Here is a 22,907-nt window from a genome sequence, read left to right as displayed (position 1 = left end):
TACAACGTATATACGTACAAAAGATAGATATAGACGACGGTGTTATTTCTATACGTATTAAATAAGCCCAAGATTAGATCCAATTTTTTAACTAACAAGAAACACTTAAATGAAAGTGTAGATTTCATTGAGTTAATTAATGAAATTTTATCTAACGTTTGCGCCATATTACTAGTTTCATACATTTCTTTTTGAAATTACGCTGATCATACCCAACGTATGCAAATCTCCACTCGGACCATACTGGAGGCCAACGTCGTCATGTGGCCTTTAAAACCTCCCCCACGTGACTTGCATGTGAGGGGTAAAGATGTAATATCGCGTTTCAATGTTTCATAATTACTGAAATGGTACATAACGTTTGTATGATATTGCTGGTTTCATACCTAATGTTTCTTAATTACTTAAATGGTACCTAATGTTTATTTATTTTTATTTATTTGCTTTTTTTTTGTATTTTTTTTAATTTGTTCAATTTTTCTTTTATAGAAATCCTCCAAAACTTGTTACAATATAATGAAAATAGTCAAAATGCACTTATAATCCACTAAAAAATAATACCAAAAAGTTATTTCATAACAAAATATAAGTTTTAAAGTTCATTAATAACCAAAAATAGCAATAAAGTATAATAAAAATAATTTTATAAAAGTTTAAAAGTTTCTTTTTTAAAAATATCGGAAATACCAGAATTATCCAGGAATACCAGAAATATTGGCCGGTATTTACCGGTATTTAAAACATTGCTTTAAGCTTCGCGTCGCAGTGACTTGTATTTCTCGTGGTATATTCCATGGTCTTACCATTTCGGTATTTCTGGTATTTTCAATAAAAAAAAATCCTCGCAAATTTTTTAAAAATTGTCTTTGTGATATTTTATTGCTATTTTTGGTTATTCGTGAACTTTAAAACTTATATTTTGTTATGAAATACATATTTGGTATTATATTTGAGTAGATTATAAGTGCATTTTGACTATTTTCATTAAATTGTAACAAGTTTTGGAAAATTTTTATAAAAGAAAAATAAAACAAACAAAAAAAATTAATAACTAAACATTAAGTACCATTTAAGTAATTATGAAACATTAGGTATGAAACCAGCAATATCGTGCAAACGTTAGGTACCATTTCAGTAATTATGAAACATTAAAACACGATATTACAGCTTTACCCCTCACGTGCAAGTCACGTGGGGGAGATTTTAACGGTCATCAGACGGCATTGGCCTCTAGTATGGTCCGAGTGGACATTGGCATACGTAGGATATGATCAACGTAATTTCAAAAAGAAAAATATGAAACCAGTAATGTATCACAAACGTTAGATATCATTTCAGTAATTAACTCTTTATTTTATCACCCAAGATATAAAAAGAAATGAATATATATATATATATATAGAGAGAGAGATAGTTGCATACATATATAGTTCATGTCCATCCAAAAAAGCTTCAGCCACTTACTTGTTTCCACCATTCAATTCCCATTCGGACTTCCCAATCACAAAATCGATCTCTCTAAATTCACACCCAAAAAATCCAATAATCTAAAAAACCCTCTTTACATCTCTTTTTTTTTTTGGCCACTATGTTACCGGATAAACCATTGTTTTTCCGGTCAACTATTCAATGGTCTTTCAGGGTTTTACTGTTGGCAGTAATTCTTGGTTTATTTCTCTTCTTTTTAAGTACAGATTTCCATAAAGATCTCATCTTTAACTTGAATGACAACAAACTAGTAAATAATAACCATAAAAACTTCACTTTCCAAGAAAACCCAGTTCAAGAAACTTCAGTTCAAGCAACCCAAGTTCAAGAAAACCCAGTTCAAGAAACCCCAGTTCAAGATTTCATCCAACCACCATTAACTCAGCTGAATCTCACCGGAAAACCTGTAGATCCGGTGACCCTTTACCCCAAATGGCTCAAACCTCTTCAAGACTTGTCAAACTACTCAACAAATTTACTGACCCAATGGCTAGCCCCAGGTGGTGAGCCATGTAAAGATTCTGTTACTGATGATATATACGTACATGGTTTGGATGATATATATAATCTTGAAAAAAAGAAAAATAGTGATATTGTATTGGCTACTGGGGTTATTCATGAATATGTGATACAAACATTGGATAAGTTTGGAAATAAGAGGTGTTTGGGTGGTGATTATTTTGAGACTGATATTTCTGGTGATTATTGGAAATCTAGGCCTCCTGTTAAAGATTTAGGTAACGGAAATTACTCTTTTGCCCTTCAAGTTCATCCTGATTTTACTGGTGTGTATAATTTTACTGTTATTTTACTGTTTAGACATTACCAAGGCTTAAAATTCTCCCCTGAAAGATTTGCTGTTGATAAACTACTTCGTGTTGTTTCCATTAGTTTTGTAAATGGTAATAGTAGTAGTGGTAATAGTAATGCGGTAAATCTGGTTTTGCCGGAGTTAAAAAAGTGTAGAAAGAGGGATTTTAGGAGAGATGTTTGGTCTGGTCGATGGACCCGACCAGAGAAATTTGATGTGTGTTTGATTAGCAATGATGGTAGATTTCGGTGTCCGAAATATAGTTACCCATGTAAGAAACCATGGTGTGATGGGCCGTTAGGATCCGTTGAGAGTAACGGGTGGGTATATTCTACCCATTGTTCATTCAAGTTATTTGATTCGAAATCTGCTTGGAAATGTTTGAACAATAGGTGGTTGTTCTTTTGGGGCGATTCGAATCATTGTGATACGATTAGGAATATGCTTAATTTTGTTTTGGGTTATGAAATCGCTACGGTTCCTAGGTTGTTTGATATGAATATTACTAACCCGAAAAACCCTCTTCAGTCATTTCGGGTTACTAATGTTTTTAACGGGCATTATAACCATACAGGGAATTACCAAGGATTAAATTCGTTATATAATGATGGTTATAGAGAGTATCTGAAAGGGTTTTTTTCGGGTGAGGTTGTGCCCGATACATTAGTCATGAATTCAGGGTTACACGATGGGGTCTATTGGCCGAATTTGAGGAGGTTTATAAAGGGCGCACATGATGCTGCTGAGTTTTGGGCCGGGGTTATAGACGGGGTACGGAAGAGGAAAGTCGTCGCCCCAGAAGTTGTTTACCGGACAACCGTCGCCACAGGCGGGTACGCGCGTAGATTGGTGTTTAACCCGCATAAAATGGAGGCGTTTAACGGTGTTTTTGTTGACAAGTTGAGAGAGTTTGGAGTGATTGATTATGTTGTGGATCATTTTGACATGACTTATCCGTGGCATTTCGATAACCGGTGCAATGATGGTGTACATTACGGCAGAGCTCCGGCGAAGGCGCGGTGGCGGGATGGTGGTATTGGGCATCAGTATTTTGTTGATCTCATGTTGTGTCATGTGTTGTTGAATGTATTATGTTCAAGGTAGTTTGTAGGTAAGTCACACTTGACATGAGGGAAAGTTGATGTATTCTTATGTATATTATGTATTTTTTTGACCAATGTAGTTGGTGTTATTGAAGAGGGATATATGGGATGGTGATTCTTTATTATTTACACTTGTAAGCCTTAAGTTTTACAGTAAAATTTTAATAGAGTATATTCTACTTACTGTATTATATATTTACCTTTCTTTAAAGCTGTTGAGTTTTTGTGTGCACAAAAACATTATGGTTGTAACTTGTAAGTTAAGTGAACTGTAAAAGTTGAGGCCAAAGAATATTGGCAACTCTAGTATGCTCGGGCGTTCCCGAGCTATTTGTTCTTCCCTCCTGTCAGCGGATGCTGTGTTGATATTGAGGAAATTGCAAGGAATATCGCTTTTCAATTTCAAAGGCCATGTGGGTTTAGCCTATTTAATTGGTAAAGCACTTCTTTTAGAGAAGAATGCAAAGTTCAATCTTAATTTAAACATTGTTGAATTTTGGAATATTTAAATTAGTTTAGAGACCAGATATAGAGATGATGCAAGTTTTAACTACAAAAATTTAAAAATGAAAAAAATTGCATGCATTCACGTTATTCTAGATCGCGTTATGTCCGATTAGAATCGAATGTTAGATTTTCCTTTTAATGCTTTGTATTATACGTGCAACATACATGATGCATTTCGAAGTTGACAGCTGGGTGGCTAAAGGTCAAGTGGCCTAAAATGTTCATAAAATATATGATGTTTGGTTTTCAGAATTTATGAAAACGGATGAAATAAAATTTGAATTTTTTTTTTTAACGTCTGATTAACATAAAAAAATTTAAATTTCATTCTGATCATATTTCGATAAATGAAGTTGGAAATTGTTAGGCTTTATAACTAATTATCACAACAATTCACAAAGCACGCAACGGAAGACAAGATTTATGTAGTTTAAATAATTAACCAAGGAATAGAATTTGTACCTTAATATGGAGAGATTGAAGACAAAATAAGGTTTAACTTAACCTCTCTACGATTGCACACTCAACGGTGGAACGTATGTATGCTAGTACTTGATCATGAACAACCCTTTACTTAAACCCGAAAACCTAGCTAACCCGAAAACTCCTTTTCTTAGCTATGAAAACCGAAAACCAAAAACCCTTGGGGTTCTTGGTTTCGGTCGAGAGAGAGAGGAGAAAACCCTATGGATTTAATTGTGTGAAAAACCAAAAGCATAGGTTTATATTTATAGGTTTAGGAAACTTAATGACCAAGTCTTGGAGGGTTTTTGATACCCTAGTCGACCCCCCCCCCCTAGAACAATCTAGAGGAGTTTCCTAATTGTTTCCTAATTCTAACTCTTCTCCGTTAAGTCCGTTAATTAAGTACCGTTAACTTTTAACTCTTTTAACGAACCCCTGTTAGATTTTCGTGATCAAATTAATCAATAAATTACATTTAATATATTAATTAATTTATAGTAACATTCACGTTGAGGTGTGACCCCGTAGGCTTAAATACTTTTCGGACATACGTTCATTTTACGTGATCATATTCCAACAGCTCCCACTTGAGCTCGTAACGAATGAAGGTAATAACATTGGTAAGCGTCTAGCAACACCCCAATGCTCCCGAAAACATTTAAGTACTTGTTTAAATGGTCAAGGCATTTATTATCCCTTTGTTCAGATACCTTTGTTAAATATGAATATGGATCGAGATCATTTCATCATTTAACGATTATGTTTCTCATTTTATAATTAATTAATGATTACCAAATATAATCGAGAACAATCTGGATTTATTTGGGCACGACCATGCAAACATCTTAATCAGTCCTAATGAGGGCGCCAAATGGTATCATACTTCAATTTTCAAATTGAAGGAACAAATCCTATATTGACTACACGTGTCAGTCATCATATTTCACGACGCTTTTTGAAAATAGCCCTTTATGTACCCCCTTATACAGGTGAGTTAGAACTATATCTAGTAAGTGCGATTCATATATGCTAACCACTTGTGTCTCAAGTCAAAGGATCAATAAAAGTAACCATTTACGAATTTCACATAATGACGACGATCCATAAAGCGATAATTCGTTAGTGGGGTAGTCCGATATGCATCCATTATGGATATCATGTGAGTTTGGTGGGATCCATCCATTACATATTCCAAGAATATAACCAATCACTCACATTTGTCTTCGTTTAATTATATTCCCATATAATTAATCGACAATGGACAATTTAGAAAATTCAATAATATATAAGATATTAAATGAAATATTCAAGGATTAAACATGCAAATATAGGACACAATTTAATATTGAATGAAATCAAATATATCAAGTACTTTATTTCATTATAGAAAATATAAATTGTTTAACATCCCTTATCCAAACACTGAAACTACAGATTTACATGAAATAACTAGCTAATTTAAGTCCTATGCCATCGGCATGCCTTTCAAGCTTGGGCCTAGACAAAGCTTTCGTGAAAGGATCAGCTAAGTTAAAATCTGTGTGAACTTTGAGTAAATTGATCTCTCCTAGTTCGATCTGCTCTCGAACATAGTGATATCGTCTAGCATAATGTCTGGCACCTTTCTGAACTCCGGGTTCGTTGGCAATGATTAATGCACCGGAATTATCACAGTACAAATCAGTGGGTAATTCATTTGAGGGGATCACGTCGAGCCCGCTAATGAACTTCCTTATCCAGACTGCTTCCATTGCAGCTTCTGAGGCAGCAATGTACTCAGACTCTGTTGCAGACATGGCGACTGTGGTTTGCTTCTTGCTTTTCCAGTCCACAGCTCCCCCGTTTAAAACGAAGACGAATCCTGGTTGAGACTTCGTGTCATCTTTATCAGTTTGAAATCCAGCATCAAAGTATCCGGTCACTTTGAGCTCTAAGTCTGGATTTCCTCCATACACCAAGAATATATCTTTAGTAGCTCGTAGGTACTTCAGAATATTTTTAACAGCAATCCAATGGCTTTCACCGGGATTCTGTTGATATTGGCTTACGATGTTTTGTGCGAACGCCACATCGGGTCTAGTGCATCTAACCGCATACATAATAGATCCTACAGCCGAAGCATAAGGAATTCTACTCATACACTCTACCTCACTAGGCGTAGAAGCACCTTGTTTGACAGATAAACTAAGTTTTTCTTGCATAGGTATAGACCCACGCTTAGAGTTCTCCATCTTGAATCGCTTCAAGATCTTATCAATATAAGCACTCTGGCTTAGTCCAATTAATCGCCTTGATCTATCTAGATAGATTTTGATTCCAAGAATGAATGCCACTTCTCCTAAATCTTTTATGGCAAAACACTTTCCAAGATGGGATTTAACATCTTGCAACATTGGAACGTGTTTTCCTATGATTAATATGTCATCGACATACAAGACAAGGAAAGTAACATTACTCCCACTAGCTTTGCGATATACACATGGCTCATCGGGATTTTGAACTAAACCAAACTTTTTGATTTCTTCATCAAACCGTTTATTCCAACTTCTCGATGCTTGCTTTAGTCCATAAATGGATCTTTGAAGCTTGCATACTTTGTTGGGATGTTTTGGATCAATAAAACCTTCCGGTTGATCCATATAGACTTCTTCATCCAAGTAACCATTTAAGAAGGCAGTCTTAACATCCATTTGCCATATCTCAAAGTCATACTACACAGCTATGGCTAAGAGAATCCTAATAGCTCTAATGTCCGCGATTGGAGAAAAGGTTTCTTCACAATCAACGCCGAAACGTTGAGTATAACCTTTCGCCACGAGACGAGCTTTATAGGTGTGTACATTTCCATCCATGTCCGTCTTCTTCTTGAAGATCCACTTACACCCAACAGTCTGAGCATTTTGTGGAAGATCAACCAAGCTCCAGACTTGATTGTCTTTCATGGATTTCATTTCCACATTCGTAGTTTCAAGCCATTTGTCAGATTCCGGATCTGATAATGCAGCTTTGAAATTCGGAGGCTCATCGAGATCTCCAACAACGTCTTCTTCTACCATCAGACATAGTCTTTCGGTAGGACGTCTTGTCCTTTCGGACCTACGAAGTGAAATCGCTTCATTATCATCGACTTGAGGTTCATCACATTGAACATTTTCCCCCCCAAAGTTGATGATTGCTAGTATCTTCAGAAGGTGACACATCTTTCTCTTGAATCTCATCAAGTTCTATAATCCTCCCACTGTTCTCTTGAACTAACTTCTTTTCAAAGAACTCAGCATAACGAGCAACACGAACAGTGTTTTTGGCGGGATCATAGAAGTCATAACCCATCGTTTCCTTAGGGTATCCGACAAAGATGCACTTAGTAGTTCTGGGTTTAAGTTTCTCAGGCGTATCACGCTTCACAAGTGCCTCACAGCCCCAGACTCTTAAGTAAGACAAATTAGGGACATCACCATGCCATAATTCGTACGGTGTCTTGTCAACCTTCTTGGTTGGAACCATATTGAGAATGCGTACCGCAGTCTAAAGCATAATCCCAAAACGAAAATGGGAGAGTTGTACGGTTCATCATCGATCTTACCATTTCTAGCAAGGTTCGATTTCTCCTTTCAGACACTCCATTATGCTGAGGAGTGTATGGAGGAGTAAGCTGTTGGACAATTCCACATGCTTTAAGATAATCCTTAAACTCTTGGCTTAAGTATTCACCACCTCGATCTGAACGAAGAATCTTGATGGATTTACCGAGTTGATTTTCAACTTCATTCTTAAACTCTTTGAATGTTTCGAAGACATCATGTTTATGTTTAAGCAAGTAAACATAACCATAACGACTGAAATCATCCGTAAAAGTAATGAAGTAGCTAGCTCCTTTTCTTGACACATGTCTAAATGGGCCACAAACATCGGTATGGATGAGTCCAAGAAGATCTTTAGCCCTTTCTGGCGTATGCTTAAAGGGTTTTCGTGTCATCTTGCCGGAAACACATGACTCGCATTTATCAAATGATTCATCATTCAATTTTAAGATCCCTTCACGTTGAAGTCTTTCAATGCAGTTTTTACCAATGTGTGCAAGACGACAGTGCCAAAGATAGGTAGAGTCCAAGTCAGTCTTGGCTCTTTTGCTAATATTATACATTGAATTATTTGAAACACAATCACGCATATCAATTTCATAAATACCATTAAAAGCAATAGCATCAAAATAATGAACATTATTTTTAGAAACTGAAATACCAATATCATTAAAAACATTAATGAATCCGTTGTCTTTCAACAAAGAAACTGAAATAACACCTCTAGTAATAGAAGGTGCATAATGACAATTGTCTAGAACAATAATTAAACCGGAAGGAAGAACTAAATGAAATTCTCCGATTGCTTCAACAGCTGCTGGTAGACCATTGCCCACTATCAACTGCAAAGCTCCGGGTTTCAGTTTCCTCCTCTTCCTAAGCCCCTGTAATTCATTACAGATGTGAGTTCCACAGCCAGTGTCATAAACCCACGATTTACGCTTAGTTAAGGAAAATAATTCAATTGTGAAGATACCTGAAGTACTAGCGCCGCTAGTATTCTTTTTCTTCGAGTTCAACTCGGCAAGATACTTAGGACAGTTCCTCTTCCAGTGCCCGACTTCGTTACAATGATGACAGCTCTGGTCTTTAGCCGGATGCTCTTTCTTAGCTGGAGGAGTCTTCTTTGGCTTGGAAGGGTTTGCAATTTGCTTGCCCTTTCCATTGCCATCAGCCTTGCCTCTAGCTCTTCGCGATCTTTTAGCTTTTTGGATCCGGCCCCCTTTGATCATAAGAACATTAGAGTCGTTGGCCTTTTTAGGAATCTTCTTCTCAAATTCAATGAGCATAGCATGGAGTTCATTAACACTCTTTTTCATAGAGTGCATGTTATAGTTTTGCACAAAACTCTCAAATTCATTAGGAAGAGATTTGAGGATCATGCCAACTTTAACATCTTTATGATAAGCATACTCCATAGATTCCATTTTGTCAAAAATGCTCTTCATCTTGAGCACATGACTGCTGATCGGCTTTCCAGATTCAAGTTTCATGTCATGGAGTTCCACGATGTTGTCGAAAAGTTCCACTCCGGCTTGTTTCTCATATAGAGATTTCAGCTCGCTGATCATATCATATGGAGTGTAAAGTTCGAATTGTTTCTGTAGCTCAGGAGACATGCTCGCAAGCATCAAACAACAAACTTCATTGAATCTAGTGTATTGAATTCTATATTCAGCTCTTTGAGCTGCTGTAGCATTCTCAGCCGGTTCAGTAGGCCATTGTTTTTCAATGACATCCATACGTTTTTCAACTCGCAGAACAATTCGTAGTTGACGAAACCAGTCATTGAAATTTGATCCAATAAGCTTTTCTCTTTCAAACATTTGCCGAAAAGCATTGGTGTTTGTGGAGGGATTCATCGCCATCTACAAAACAGATTAAGTTCAAAAATCAGTATTTTCGATAATCAATCCTTGAGAAATTAATTACCCAAATGTTTATGGAATAAACAATTAATCTCATCAAGGCTAGGACCCAATTGACATGCAATCGTTTCTTCAGTTGATCTGCTAGAAACGATTGCACTCAAAAGGTAAGTGACGATCAGTAATTGCATTACAAGTGCAATTCCTAGACAGTATGGGACCTACGTAAGACGCTCGATTCATCAAGCGATCTATTGTAGTCATGTTTTGTCCCATCTTTTGCCACGGGTCAAGGTTTCACCGCTTAACTCGCTTTAAGTCGTCCAACTAAGAACGTGCAAAATTGACCACCACTGTGTACCAGTGAATGGGTTTTGCCATGCAATCGTCATTTCACCACTGTGTATCAGTGAGTAAAATAACGACCCCATGTGTCCTTGACAAATTGGATGGCAATGACTTAAGTTTATTGGGTTATACAATTTGATATGTGATCAAAAAGTTATGTTTAGAAGATTCATGCACATCTTCCAAACATAATATTTAATAAAATCATTTGAACGCACAAAGAAGCGCAAGGGCAAAGCTTGGTAGCTCCATTTGAACGCACAAAGAAGCGCAAGGGCAAAGATATGCGATAAACGCGATTTAAAAACCCGCCCTTTTAGAAGGCTAGCGCACTCCGGCTTATACCTCTCTTAGAGTTTGTTCAAATGGGTGAGCCGGTGTATCTCAAGGTTGTAGGACTCTAATTTTATTAAAAAATCTCTTATTTCGATATTGCTTAGTCATGTTTATATTTTCACAAAACAATTTTACATCACAATTTATATCTCAATAAATATGCAAAATTATAAACTATAACTATTTAAGCATGCAACGAGTTATGGTAGGCCACCTAAACATGTCACTATGGTTTATTAATGTCTAATCTGGCTCCCCCTTCAAAGAAGAGGACCACATACATCAAGTTGTCTTGATTGCGTAAGCCTTAAACATGTACAACACAAACAATTATCATATAATCACATAGTTAGCTTTCTGGAATTTCCAGTATCTTCACGACCTGTTTAGACCTGTTTCTGGTCCGATTCAGATTTCGACCAGAACTACAAAGTTTTAGTCCTATGTGTTGAGAATCTACAGTTCAAAGAACAGATTCTAGCTCATTACGGATTAAAAGATATGAATTTTTTAGTAAACTGTCGCAAAACAGAAAATTTATACGAAAAATTCACATTGTCACACAATTAATGTTACAATTATCTAACATAATTAACCCTAATGATCAAGATTTCATATCAATATATCTAAGTAAGAATCATGAATGATTTGCATAAAAATTCATGATTTTTACTTCTTTTTAACAATTAAAAGTAAATGTACAACATATAATTACATACGATTTATCACATAAACATGTAATTAAATCAAAACTTGGATTAGGAACCCTAAAAAAAAACTTTTTTTTTTTTATTTTTCTGGAAAAATTTCGATCCATATATATATATATATATATTAAATAAAACCTTTTTCTTATTAAATAATGTAATTAAATTACAAAACCAATTTAACTATATATATCTATATATATATAATCGAAAATTGGAGATCAAGAACCCTAACCCCCCTTCAAGTTTTGATCTTTTGGTAATCAAAAAACATACATAGTAGGCTCGTGATACCACTGTTGGGTTTTATAACTAATTATCACAACAATTCACAAAGCACGCAACGGAAGACAAGATCTATGTAGTTTAAATAATTAACCAAGGAATAGAATTTGTACCTTAATATGGAGAGATTGAAGACAAAATAAGGTTTAACTTAACCTCTCTACGATTGCACACTCAACGGTGGAACGTATGTATGCTAGTACTTGATCATGAACAACCCTTTACTTAAACCCGAAAACCTAGCTAACCCGAAAACTCCTTTTCTTAGCTATGAAAACCGAAAACCAAAAACCCTTGGGGTTCTTGGTTTCGGTCGAGAGAGATAGGAGAAAAAGAGAGGAGAAAACCCTATGGATTTAATTGTGTGAAAAACCAAAAGCATAGGTTTATATTTATAGGTTTAGGAAACTTAATGACCAAGTCTTGGAGGGTTTTTGATACCCTAGTCGACCCCCCCCCCCCTAGAACAGTCTAGAGGAGTTTCCTAATTCACTCTCTTTTCCGTTAAGTCCGTTAATTAAGTACCGTTAACTTTTAACTCTTTTAACGAACCCCCGTTAGATTTTCGTGATCAAATTAATCAATAAATTACATTTAATATACTAATTAATTTATAGTAACATTCACGTTGAGGTGTGACCCCGTAGGCTTAAATACTTTTCGGACATACGTTCATTTTACGTGATCATATTCCAACAGAAATGAAGTTGGAAATGAAGTTTATAATTAATCATGTAAAAGTCGAATAATTCTTGTCAAAGACTTCAAACTTGTACATTTTGTGAGTATTTGTGATTAGATTTAAAGATGGAATTTCTTGATAGATGTTAAGATAATGATCTATGTGGAATACGAACTAAAACAATATATTTTATCAGATTTTAAGATGGAATTTCTTGATAGATGTTAAGATAATGATTTATGTAAAAACGACTTAAACATGCATGTGCGTGGGATCCATGGGGAGACCAATTGAATACTAAGATTGAGGGTTCGAATCTCATTCGTTCCCAATAATCATGGGTTATCATGCTCAGGAGTTTCATCCGATAGTGACCCCTTACAAGGTAGGGAAGCTAGGTACAAAGTACCAAGGACTTGCGTGTTTCTTTCAAAATACACGTTTTGAATAATAAGAACTTTGAAGATATTTCTTGATAGCTTCCTCAAAGTATTCAAACACAAATTTCTTTGTCTTGCTAATTAATTGCTATGTGGAGTTCGACGTCAACAAGATCAAGTAAAAAAAAGTTCACCAAATGTCGCTCAAAGAACTCTCCTTAAACTATTATAATGGTACCCGCATGATACGACGGTGACAGCAGTGACCGGTGGTGGTGGCGTGTGACCACGTGATGGTGGTGGAGGTGACAGTGGTGATGACAATGTAATGGAGGCGACAGTGGCAGTAACGAATGTTGGCATACGGCGATAGCGTCGACGGTAACGGTGTTGGCGGCAACCATTGGTGGGGGTGGTGGCAGCGACAAGTAGTGTAAGTTATTGATTTAATGTGTGTTTGATGAATTGTGAAATATTGAAACTTAAAATTCAAAAAAAAAAGAGGAAAAGATTTGCTTTACAATATAAAACATAGATGTAGCTAATCAGATAAGGGTTTGACCATAGATTTGTGTGAGTTGAAATCGTTAGGGACATTTTGGGTACATTTAATGAATGAATGAATGAGAAGAATGTTGAATTAACGAGAATAATTCAGATATTTCAAAATATTAATTAAGTAAAGAAATGGATTATACATAGATATGAAAGGTAAGAATTTTAAGTAGCCAAATGTTACATGTTATATTTAGATAAATTAATCAAAGATCCGCTGTTATAAATAAATAAATAAATAAATAAAATAAAAAATAAAAAATTAATCAAAGATCTAAGCTAGCTCCAAGAGTATCACGTACTGAAATATTCTATTTTTCTTCCATGTACAAAACCATTATAACACCAGCACAGTTAATCCGAGGGCATGACTGGTGGTGGAAATCTCAGAGGAAACCAACTAAATGCTAGAGAAAATCTCCATACCCCACCTCATTGGCAAGGACTTTCCAATATGCATTTCAAAGGTTTCGAACCCATAACCAACATTTGACTGAAAGACATAAGGGATATTAAATGTCCAATTGGACTAAATCCCAAAGACACAAAACCATTATAATTTATTTCACAAAGTCATCAAAAAACTAATTTCATCAAACAACTAATTCATCATAATTTATTTCACAAAGTCATCAAAAAACTAATTCATCAAGGAGTGTTTACTATTGCAATTACAAAATAAATTTTGTGTTTTTAAAATAGATTTATGTTTTCAAAACTGTATTTTGAAAAAACATGTATGTACATGATTTTTCAAAACAACGTTTTCATAGTAGATAATCACTTTTTTATACAGAGACTTTTTTAAATTATTTGTATTTTACAAATGTAATAATCAGATATCTCTTGTTTTACCCTCATCCCGTACAATTATGATATCATTTATATTTTCAAAAAATAATAATAAATAAATAGAAAGTTTCATGTTAAATCGCCAACAGATACCCACCCTGACAGTTAGAGTTCTCAGTGGATGTCAAACTACCTTGAGAGTCGAGACTATTCTGAATTATTCCAATAGTATAATTTTTTTTCTTTAATATAAAATTTTTCAATAAAAAAATGACTTAAAAAACCCCAACCAACATAACATCATGCATCACTAAACCAATGCCAACGAATATTCTTTATATGCACAAATGCACAATGAGAATGAAAAAATTTCGTTAAAAACATACCCCCTCAAAAGTCAAAGTCATTGACTTGTACTCCATCGTATAGCAAAGTGAAAAAGATTTCATTTTCCTCCAAATTTCCTGGTGAAATTGACTGACCTTCTTGGTTTACTACAGTAAAACACAAACCCTCAATTTCATTTAATATTATTTGCTCTTCATCTTCCCTGCCCTGCCCGCCCCCCAACCCAAAAACCCCCCACAACCCTTTGTTTATATTCCACCCCTTTTTTCCATATAGATTCTTTAAAGCACCATTATAATAATACAGAATAAATATATATATATGTCAGGTTTGTATAATCCCAATTATTCTCCAGCAAGAGCTGTCTCTCCACTCATAAGAACTACTACTAATACTGATGTTGATAGGTATTTTATGTTTTGATCATTTTTGGTTTTTTAATGTTTTTTTGATCTGCTACTTATTCCAAGATTTTGTGTTTTTGTAGTCAATATTTGACTGAATTGTTGGAAGAGCATCAAAAGCTTCAACCTTTTATGCAAGTTCTTCCAGTATGTTCAAGATTATTGAATCAAGGTTGGATCTTTTTTTTTTATATATATATATATATTTATGTTATTAAAGATTTTTTGTTTTTTGGTTGTGTGATGTAGATCCCTTTGGATCAATAATTGACTTAGTTTGAAAATTTTGGTCATTTTGTTTGTTTTTAATTATTTTGTGAATGTGAGAAAGATTGATAAAGAGTGTCGAAAGCGAAGTGTTGCTTTTTTTTTTAGAATTGATATTATGTTTTCTGTGATTTGTTAAACAAGTAACATTATGTGAAAATTTAGTGTTAGAAGTGACTATTAATACATTGGAAAGGAGGGATTGTGTGTTTTGCATTTGAGACGTTCATATGTTGCGTACCTCTAAAGTGGTTCTACGCACTTGCGGCCTGAGTTAAGTTTTGGAGTCGAAGTTTGCGATGTGTGCTTTTAAAGCCGTTGTTTTGAGTAGTGTTTGGATGTGCTTTTGTTTGTTGAAGTTATGAGAGTGTGAAATTGACACATCAACACCACACCAAAAACCATATTGAATCCACTTTTTGCTGAAATCATCACCCTGCTATTTACTAGTTAAAAGAATAACACAACACACACACACACACATGATAAATTGTGACGGAACCACAACTCGCCACCATACTGGGGTGGGTGTGGCAACCGGCGTGGTGGAAGCCTTCATGCCAATCCTTGAAATTTTAGGGAAGTAATAGAGGGAATAATGTACGCTTTAGTTGCTATTTTTTTTATTTGTGTTCTGTTATAACTAACTCATCAATCCATGTTGTTTATAGAGATCTTGAGGGTCTCCAGTATGCTGCCCAACCAAGGGTTTAATGAGCTGGACAGGTTGCGCCATAGAAGTCCTAGCCCCATGGCATCTTCAAATCTTATGTCAAATGTTCCCGGGAATAGAATGGGTGGCTGGAATGGTCTTCCACCAGAGGTACTTATCAGCTCATCATCTGTCGTTAACTTTTGAAATTATCTACCAAATGTTTCTATACTTGTGTTATAACGTTCCGTTTTAATATGAAAACATCCTAGATGTGCCTTTTTAGAGGAATTATTGTGCCCATTATATAAAGTTGTTGAATTTGATAAAGCTATACATGTAAATCTGCTAACATCCTTACTTAAATGAACTTTAATTTCCAGAATGATTAGTATATTAAAATGCTGTCTAGTGCTATATTTTTTCTTATGTATACTCTAGGTCAGTCACTTTTGCAACCTTGTTCGGTCTTTTCAATCTTCATTAGATAATTTTCTTAGTTCCGAAAAATGCTGATATGAAATCTCAATATAATTAAAGGAAAAGACCTCTGTAAAAAGAACCTTTATTATACCAATAGGAAGCCTCAATTTAAATTTAAAAAATTCTTCATTAAACTAAAAAAAATCTAATTATAAATAAATTCTTTTTAAAATTCTTTTTGTATCAATATATATCAAAATAAACTTTCGCTTTCAAATAATTGCATATATATCCTAAATTGATAAAAAAGTTTTAATACACAATGTAGCCATAAAATTCATAGATAAATGAAGCTACATTCATTAAAAATATCAAACTTCAAAACATAAAAAATCAAGACATAATATAACAAAAATAAATAGATACAATAATCACAGGATCATCAGTTTAATTAGTCGGTGTATTGTGAATATTATTTCATTTTGTCTTAATCAAAATGATTTGATGATGTGATCAGTGATCTTACTACCATGGGTTAAAAACAAGGTATTCAAAATGGACCAATAAAAAACATATGTTTACATGAATGAAAGCAACATAATGAATCCAAGACGAATAAAAATAAGGATTAAAATATAAAATATCATGGAAATGAACGACACATATATATTGGAGTGTTTTTTACGTAAGCAAAATCATCAACGCATATCAGTCAATCAAATTATTAAAATAATGCTTACCTTAAACACTTCGTATCTAAGTAGAATTATAGTAAACATTCTTTTCTACCATAAGTTTAGGTTATATTTCTGCAAAACCAGTTTTACCATTGTTTCAATGTGAACTGACCAAAAAAAAAAATAAAAATCCTGTTACGTAGGTTTATTCTGGGAGTTTTTGTTTTTGGTTTGAAGGGGTTAAACCGGACAAGTCATATAGCACTAGTGGTTTCTATTAACTGCATATTAACAGTAACCACTAGACATGGGAGATATGTTTTTTGTGTATCTTGCATACCGGCATTGGGTTTTTTAGTGACATGTGAAAAGAATGGTGGAATTGAAGGTATTGATGAAGTGAAAAGGGATCTTTTGAGGGTTATTGCTGTTGTTCTAATTTAAACCCTGATGTATTCAATAATAATAGCAGTTGAAGGTAGCCATTTGGAGCTCTGGGGTTCAGTAATATAGAGACAGTGAGAAAGCACTCAGAGTGGGTAGGGGTGGGATATTTTATTAGTTACAAAATTGGAAAAACCTCACCCCCCCCCCCCCCCCCCCCCCCCCCTGCTAACACCAAGTCAATCTCATAAATTTCTTTTGGGCCACTTTTTCCTGAAATAAATACTACTACACAGGCGAAACACAAACTCAGATAGCCTAAAAAGTTGTAGATATCACCTTGAAAAGGCGATAACAGGGTGTCATTCTATGTATACTGTTTTAATAGTCAACGGGTTACCCGTGATCAGGTTTTTTTATCGAGCTTAATCTAAAAAGGCACGTAGTAAAAATATTTACCTTTCTTGGGCTGTTTAGGTTGACATTAATACCTCAGTTCCATTTACACTAATTTTTTGATGAAAGTTTCCGTCACTTTAAGCTGTAATGGCTTTTACAATAGCAAATAGAGGGTTTCAAGGAGGTAAATGTATTTGTTACTTCAAATTTTCATCCATGAATGCAACGTTTTGGAGGCTTCTTTTTAAAAGTAATAAAGATCTTGTAATAGAAGTCTAAATTGAATAAAGTGATCTAGTAGCCAGTAGGTTGTGTGCATCTCACAGGCGGCTGTGACCCTTTTGAACTAGCCTTTTTCAGTTCTATCCATTTGAGATTAAAGTTAACCGATGGTGACTAATATTAAATAAATGGGTCGTAATATCCAGCTCTACTCTTTAGATCTTTGTGGTTGCATTCTATGTGTAACTTGTCTTTCTATATTAAATAATTTTTTTATCCTGACATCCAGAACATATCTCTTGGTTTTAGATGTACAATTGTAATTTCTGGGATATATTATGAGTTATGACCATGTAAATGTTTGATGCTTGAAGAAAAATGTCATACTAAACGTCGGCAGTAGGTAGCAAAATAGACGGTCCATGCCAGTTGGGTAAAAGTTCATAATGTGAAATACGTCCTGTTAAAACAGGTTGGATCTGGTTTATGATGTTTTTTTCAAACCTTTTTTTTTTTTCTGATTTAGATTATTAGATTATAAGATATGCTATAGTATGATTAGGATAACTCCCTTACAACGTTTTTAGCTTTTAAGTTTTAAATTAACAGATGTTTTCCGCATTCTGAATGCAATTACGGTGAAGTAGATTGCGACTTTGACCCATACCATGTAAATTACGGTGAAGTAGATTGCAATTACAATGAAGTAGATTGCAATTATGGTGAAGTAAATTAACAGTATGATTAGGATAACTCCCTTACAACGTTTTTAGCTTAAGTTTTAAATTAACTTGTAATCCATTTCTATCGTAGCTTTTTTTTTATCTGATCCCCCCATTTGAGATAAAGTAGATTGCAACTTTGACCCATACCATGTGTTAAATTACTGCTCTGATGGAGGCCTGTCACACCGCTTCTGATGAACACACGTATCTTATTTTTTTCCTACCACTATGGATTGAAGCTTTTGCAAGAGAAAAAGGGGTAAACGGAGGAAATTGTCCTTGTTTGGGTTACCGGGGGATGGGGACTGGGGAGCCATTTTTTGACTCGGGTTTAGTGGTCTAGTTGCGGTTTTTTGTCTGTGCCGGTGACAACCAATTTTCTGACCACCCTAAGATATTTATATAGGGTAGGATTCGAACCTAAGACCTCTTGTGAGGAAACATGACTCTTGTTGATAGGATGTATGAAAGACTATGTATGAGATTGAATCTTATTCTTGACTAAATGTTTCATGTTTTATGACAGAGGTTAAGTGGACTACCAGGAACAACAATGGACTGGCAAGGAGCTCCAGCAAGTCCTAGTGCATATACCGTGAAGAGAATTTTGCGGTTAGAGATACCAGTTGATACCTATCCAAATGTAGCCTTTCTTTTTAGAAATCATATCTGGCTTTTATCTATTCTGAATACATTGTCCACTGACTTTTATATTTATTTTTGTTTCATAGTTTAACTTTGTTGGAAGACTTCTCGGCCCTAGAGGAAATTCTCTTAAACGGGTAGAGGGTACAACAGGTTGTCGGGTTTATATTAGAGGAAAAGGGTCGATCAAAGACCCGGAACAGGTAATTTCTACCTCGAAAATCGGAGGACTTTGTATTCGATTTTTTGAAAATGAAATTAGTGGTGCAGTTTGAACACATTTGCATGTGAATGGATTGATTTGAGTTGAATAGGTAAAGTGTACCTCATTGCATAAGACTTTCTGACCCATTTTGTTGATAAATTAGGTTTATGTTGAACTGAATGTAATATATGTATATTAGGCACTTAAATTACTTGTAAGAAATTTAAAAGTTTTGACCTCAAAGTTTGTGACAAACCAACTTATTTTGACCTTTCCGAAAATCCTACTCATTTTGACCAATAAGTGAGCCCACCTGACTGGATCATTTCAGCATCTCTACTTCGAGTTAGTATTTGCTGATGCTTGATCTTTTCTTTTGAAGGAAGAGAAGTTGAGGGGAAGACCAGGCTATGAACATTTAAACGAGCCCCTTCACATATTGATTGAGGCTGATTTACCTGCAAGTGTTGTTGATATCAGGCTAAGGCAGGCACAAGAAATAATTGAAGAACTGCTCAAACCTGTGGTATCTTTCTTTACAATCAATGCTCCTATTTGTCAGTGTTAGAAGGCGCAAAACTTGGTGGTTTGGGCACATTGGGTAATGGGTCACAAATTGTTCAGTTCATAGCGATACTTTTTTTAGTGTGGATCGAGCTGACTGACAAACACTTTTCATTTGGTCTTTTCATTTTCCAGTTATATAAATAATAGTAGTTTCTGAATAGTGATCATATTCTACAATATCCAAGAGAAACTTGAGAACTTGTGGAATGCATTTGTAGATCACTAATAAGTTTCCTAATGAGCATATTGCAAAATTTGGATATAATCCTTCCGCAGATTAAAACACTGCAATTTTGGGGCAACCGGTAATAGAAAGTTGTTCACATTCCACATAGATGAATAAATATGATATGGGGTTTTCAATGTGCATTCTGAAAGTTACACATCAACTAAACTGAATGAGACATAGATAGCTCTGATCATATGTGCTGTAGAAGATAATGTTTGCGTATGCTTATGCTTCAAATTGTAAACTATATAATTGATGTTTGGATACAAATATCGAGTATTGCAAGGATTTAATGATTATGACATGTTCTGAAATCAGAGCAACGGCATATCATGTAGGCAAAAAAAAGTGTAAACTAGCATGAACTGATCATCAAATGGATTCATAGACCCCTAACTATTCAGAAACAGAATCCACTTTTCTAAATATTTAAAACTGATTAACACAACACCTTTCAGTACACCTATGTCTCCAATCTTCATTGTGGCTTGAACCCACAACCTCTTAATTGATAGGTTAACCAGATACTCTTTATGCCAAAAACTTTTTGTTGTGCTAATCAGATAATTAGATCATAAATGCAAATCCACGATTCCCTACGTTATTTTATAGACAGCGCAGGTACGATTTGGGTGATCATAGATCAGAATAGTTCAACATATCATTTGTGAGACATAAATACTATTTTTTTGTTTGTGCTTGTGTTTGCTTTGATTACAAGTCGAGCTAATTACAAGGCAGTAAAAAGATTAAATAAACTAGATTTATTTGAAAACCATGTGCAAAAATTAACACTAACGTAGGTTGTAGTCGTTAAAAAGTTTAGTTCAACAAGTACATTGACGAGTTAGAGAGCCTGCCTATTTTGGACTTGCAAACCAGTTAGCTTGACCTCCGGAGTCAAAAGCTTATTGTTAAGACATGTTTGAGAAGATCAATTCTACATATAGTATAGGAGGTGATCCCTACACAACATCTTTTTGCCATACACCAAAATATATGCATTAGATGATTGTACACTACAACTATATAATGCATACAATGTGTGTATGGCTAAAAGATATCGTGTAGGGATAATTACCAATATAGTATACATACAAATGTATTAGGTATTAATATTGATAGGAATGTAAATGAGCTGAGTTTGGTTTGATAGTATTTTAGAGGTTTGAGCTGAGCTTGGCTCGTTGATGAAATCAATTTTTATATCATTGAAGTAGTCTCATATATAGTTGGTTTGAAGAAATATAGATATAGGTGTGTTACATTAATTCTTTTTTTAATAAATATATATATATATAATAATTATATTTAATATGTAAATATATAATATGGTACATTAATATGTAAATATAAAAAAGAAGCCGGATCTTATTCGAGTTTCATGTCTGAAACTTGGTCCCAAGCTCATTTATGTAACTCTTATTAAACGAGCTATATGTTATACCTAAATTCGGCTTGCGCTCGTTTAGGCATGGTCTGAGTTGTGCTTTTAACAGCCGAGCTCTACTAGCCGACGCATAGCTGACTCATTTTCAACCTTAAGTAGACTTTTACATGAAGCAAAGTAATAGAACATGCAGTTTTTTAACGAGTTTCCATTTTGAAAGTGGATTTCAGATTCTGAAACAGATACAATCTCTATTATAGACCAACACTTGTGAAGTCGAACTATATTTACGTTTCCTTCTGACAAAGGTTGTGTTTTTAGTGGAAGTAAGAATTTTGACTCCTTATAAATGCTTCAATTAGGCGAATTTAGAAATCTTAGGTAAAAGGAATAGGTCAAATGTGTCAAACGGGCTAATCAGTTTGAGATTCGCTATAAGCTTGTTATTTATGCGTACGACCTTGTAACGGTAATATTTACTTTCAAAAAATCAGATATTGTTATATTTTGTTTATAATCATTATTAACGTATTAATTGTTTAAGTCAATAATAGTGGTTTGCTGGTTGAGTTAACCCAGTGCCGTTCATGTTGACCCAGCCCGATACATAACCCATCAACCATCCATTACTTGTTTATGGGATCTTTTGTGATTGTATGCTTTTCTCTTAAGTATCTCTTCATACACGCAGGACGAGTCCCAGGATTATATAAAAAGACAGCAGCTACGTGAACTGGCCATGCTAAACTCAAATTTCAGAGAAGATAGTCCAGGGCCAAGTGGCAGTGTCTCACCATTCAATACCAGCAGCGGAATGAAACGTGCAAAAACTGGGCGTTGAAATCCATGTTATAAAAAACATTCTGCACAATTTGATGATCATGGAGACCAGTGGGCATGGCCTCGGAATCGTATATTTGTACACATTACCAGTGGTATGCATCTTCCAATACGCCTTCGTATATTTCATGGATTTTGCAACAGAAATCAAAAGTATAGGCTGGGAGTTCATGCAGACGAACGTCACTGCTGTTTTTTGTTTTACATTTTGAAATTGAATGGACATAGTATGAAGTACAAAGTGGGAAAGGCGTTCTTTTTTTTTCTTCTTTGTCCGGTCTTATTTATATTCTTGTTTCTTTTGGTGATTATAAGGTGATGGGCATGCGTGTTGTAAACTTTGATTCATTCGATTTATTCTTGTGTCAGTAAAACCATGACAGTATCATATATCCCTCAAATATATAAATGTATTGGTGCATATCAATTTGTTCTGCTATTTTGTTAATATTCAGTTTGACCTGCATATGTTACTTGTAAAGAATCCAGGTTGTCTTACTATGTTTATGGTAGGCAGGTACAGAGCTTAAACTTTTACAAACACTCTATAACAATGTAATATACAAATTTTGTTCTTGTAGCAAAATCATGTATACCCTTAAATAAAGAATCCTGGGCCTGC

At 34.7% G+C, this 22,907-nt stretch overlaps 2 protein-coding genes across 2 annotated transcripts; both read left to right on the top strand.

Moving 5' to 3' along the window:
* Positions 1 to 1,493: 1,493 nt before the first annotated feature.
* Positions 1,494 to 3,527, top strand: LOC122592351. Its single transcript, XM_043764554.1, has one exon. The coding sequence runs from the start codon at positions 1,589 to 1,591 to the stop codon at positions 3,401 to 3,403; it is 1,815 nt and encodes a 604-aa protein (XP_043620489.1). The 5' UTR covers positions 1,494 to 1,588; the 3' UTR covers positions 3,404 to 3,527.
* Positions 3,528 to 14,446: 10,919 nt separating this feature from the next.
* On the top strand, positions 14,447 to 22,706 carry LOC122592387 (KH domain-containing protein At3g08620). Its single transcript, XM_043764600.1, has 7 exons — positions 14,447 to 14,663; positions 14,744 to 14,832; positions 15,599 to 15,750; positions 18,936 to 19,052; positions 19,141 to 19,257; positions 19,642 to 19,785; positions 22,137 to 22,706. Exons 1-7 carry the CDS (start codon positions 14,578 to 14,580, stop codon positions 22,284 to 22,286), a joined length of 855 nt encoding a protein of 284 aa, XP_043620535.1. The 5' UTR covers positions 14,447 to 14,577; the 3' UTR covers positions 22,287 to 22,706.
* The last annotated feature ends 201 nt before the right edge of the window (positions 22,707 to 22,907 follow it).

This window comes from Erigeron canadensis, chromosome 3, assembly GCF_010389155.1.
Source record: "Erigeron canadensis isolate Cc75 chromosome 3, C_canadensis_v1, whole genome shotgun sequence".
Taxonomy (NCBI): domain Eukaryota; kingdom Viridiplantae; phylum Streptophyta; class Magnoliopsida; order Asterales; family Asteraceae; genus Erigeron; species Erigeron canadensis.
This window is presented reverse-complemented; position numbering and strand designations above follow the sequence as displayed.

Excerpts from the sequence above, each read along its gene's own strand:
- LOC122592387 (XM_043764600.1), top strand. The coding sequence starts at position 14,578 with ATGTCAGGTTTGTATAATCCCAATTATTCTCCAGCAAGAGCTGTCTCT. Across the intron at positions 15,751-18,935 it reads GGAATGGTCTTCCACCAGAG|AGGTTAAGTGGACTACCAGG; the intron begins GTACTTATCAGC and ends GTTTTATGACAG. Across the intron at positions 19,053-19,140 it reads CAGTTGATACCTATCCAAAT|TTTAACTTTGTTGGAAGACT; the intron begins GTAGCCTTTCTT and ends TTTGTTTCATAG.
- LOC122592351 (XM_043764554.1), top strand. The coding sequence starts at position 1,589 with ATGTTACCGGATAAACCATTGTTTTTCCGGTCAACTATTCAATGGTCT.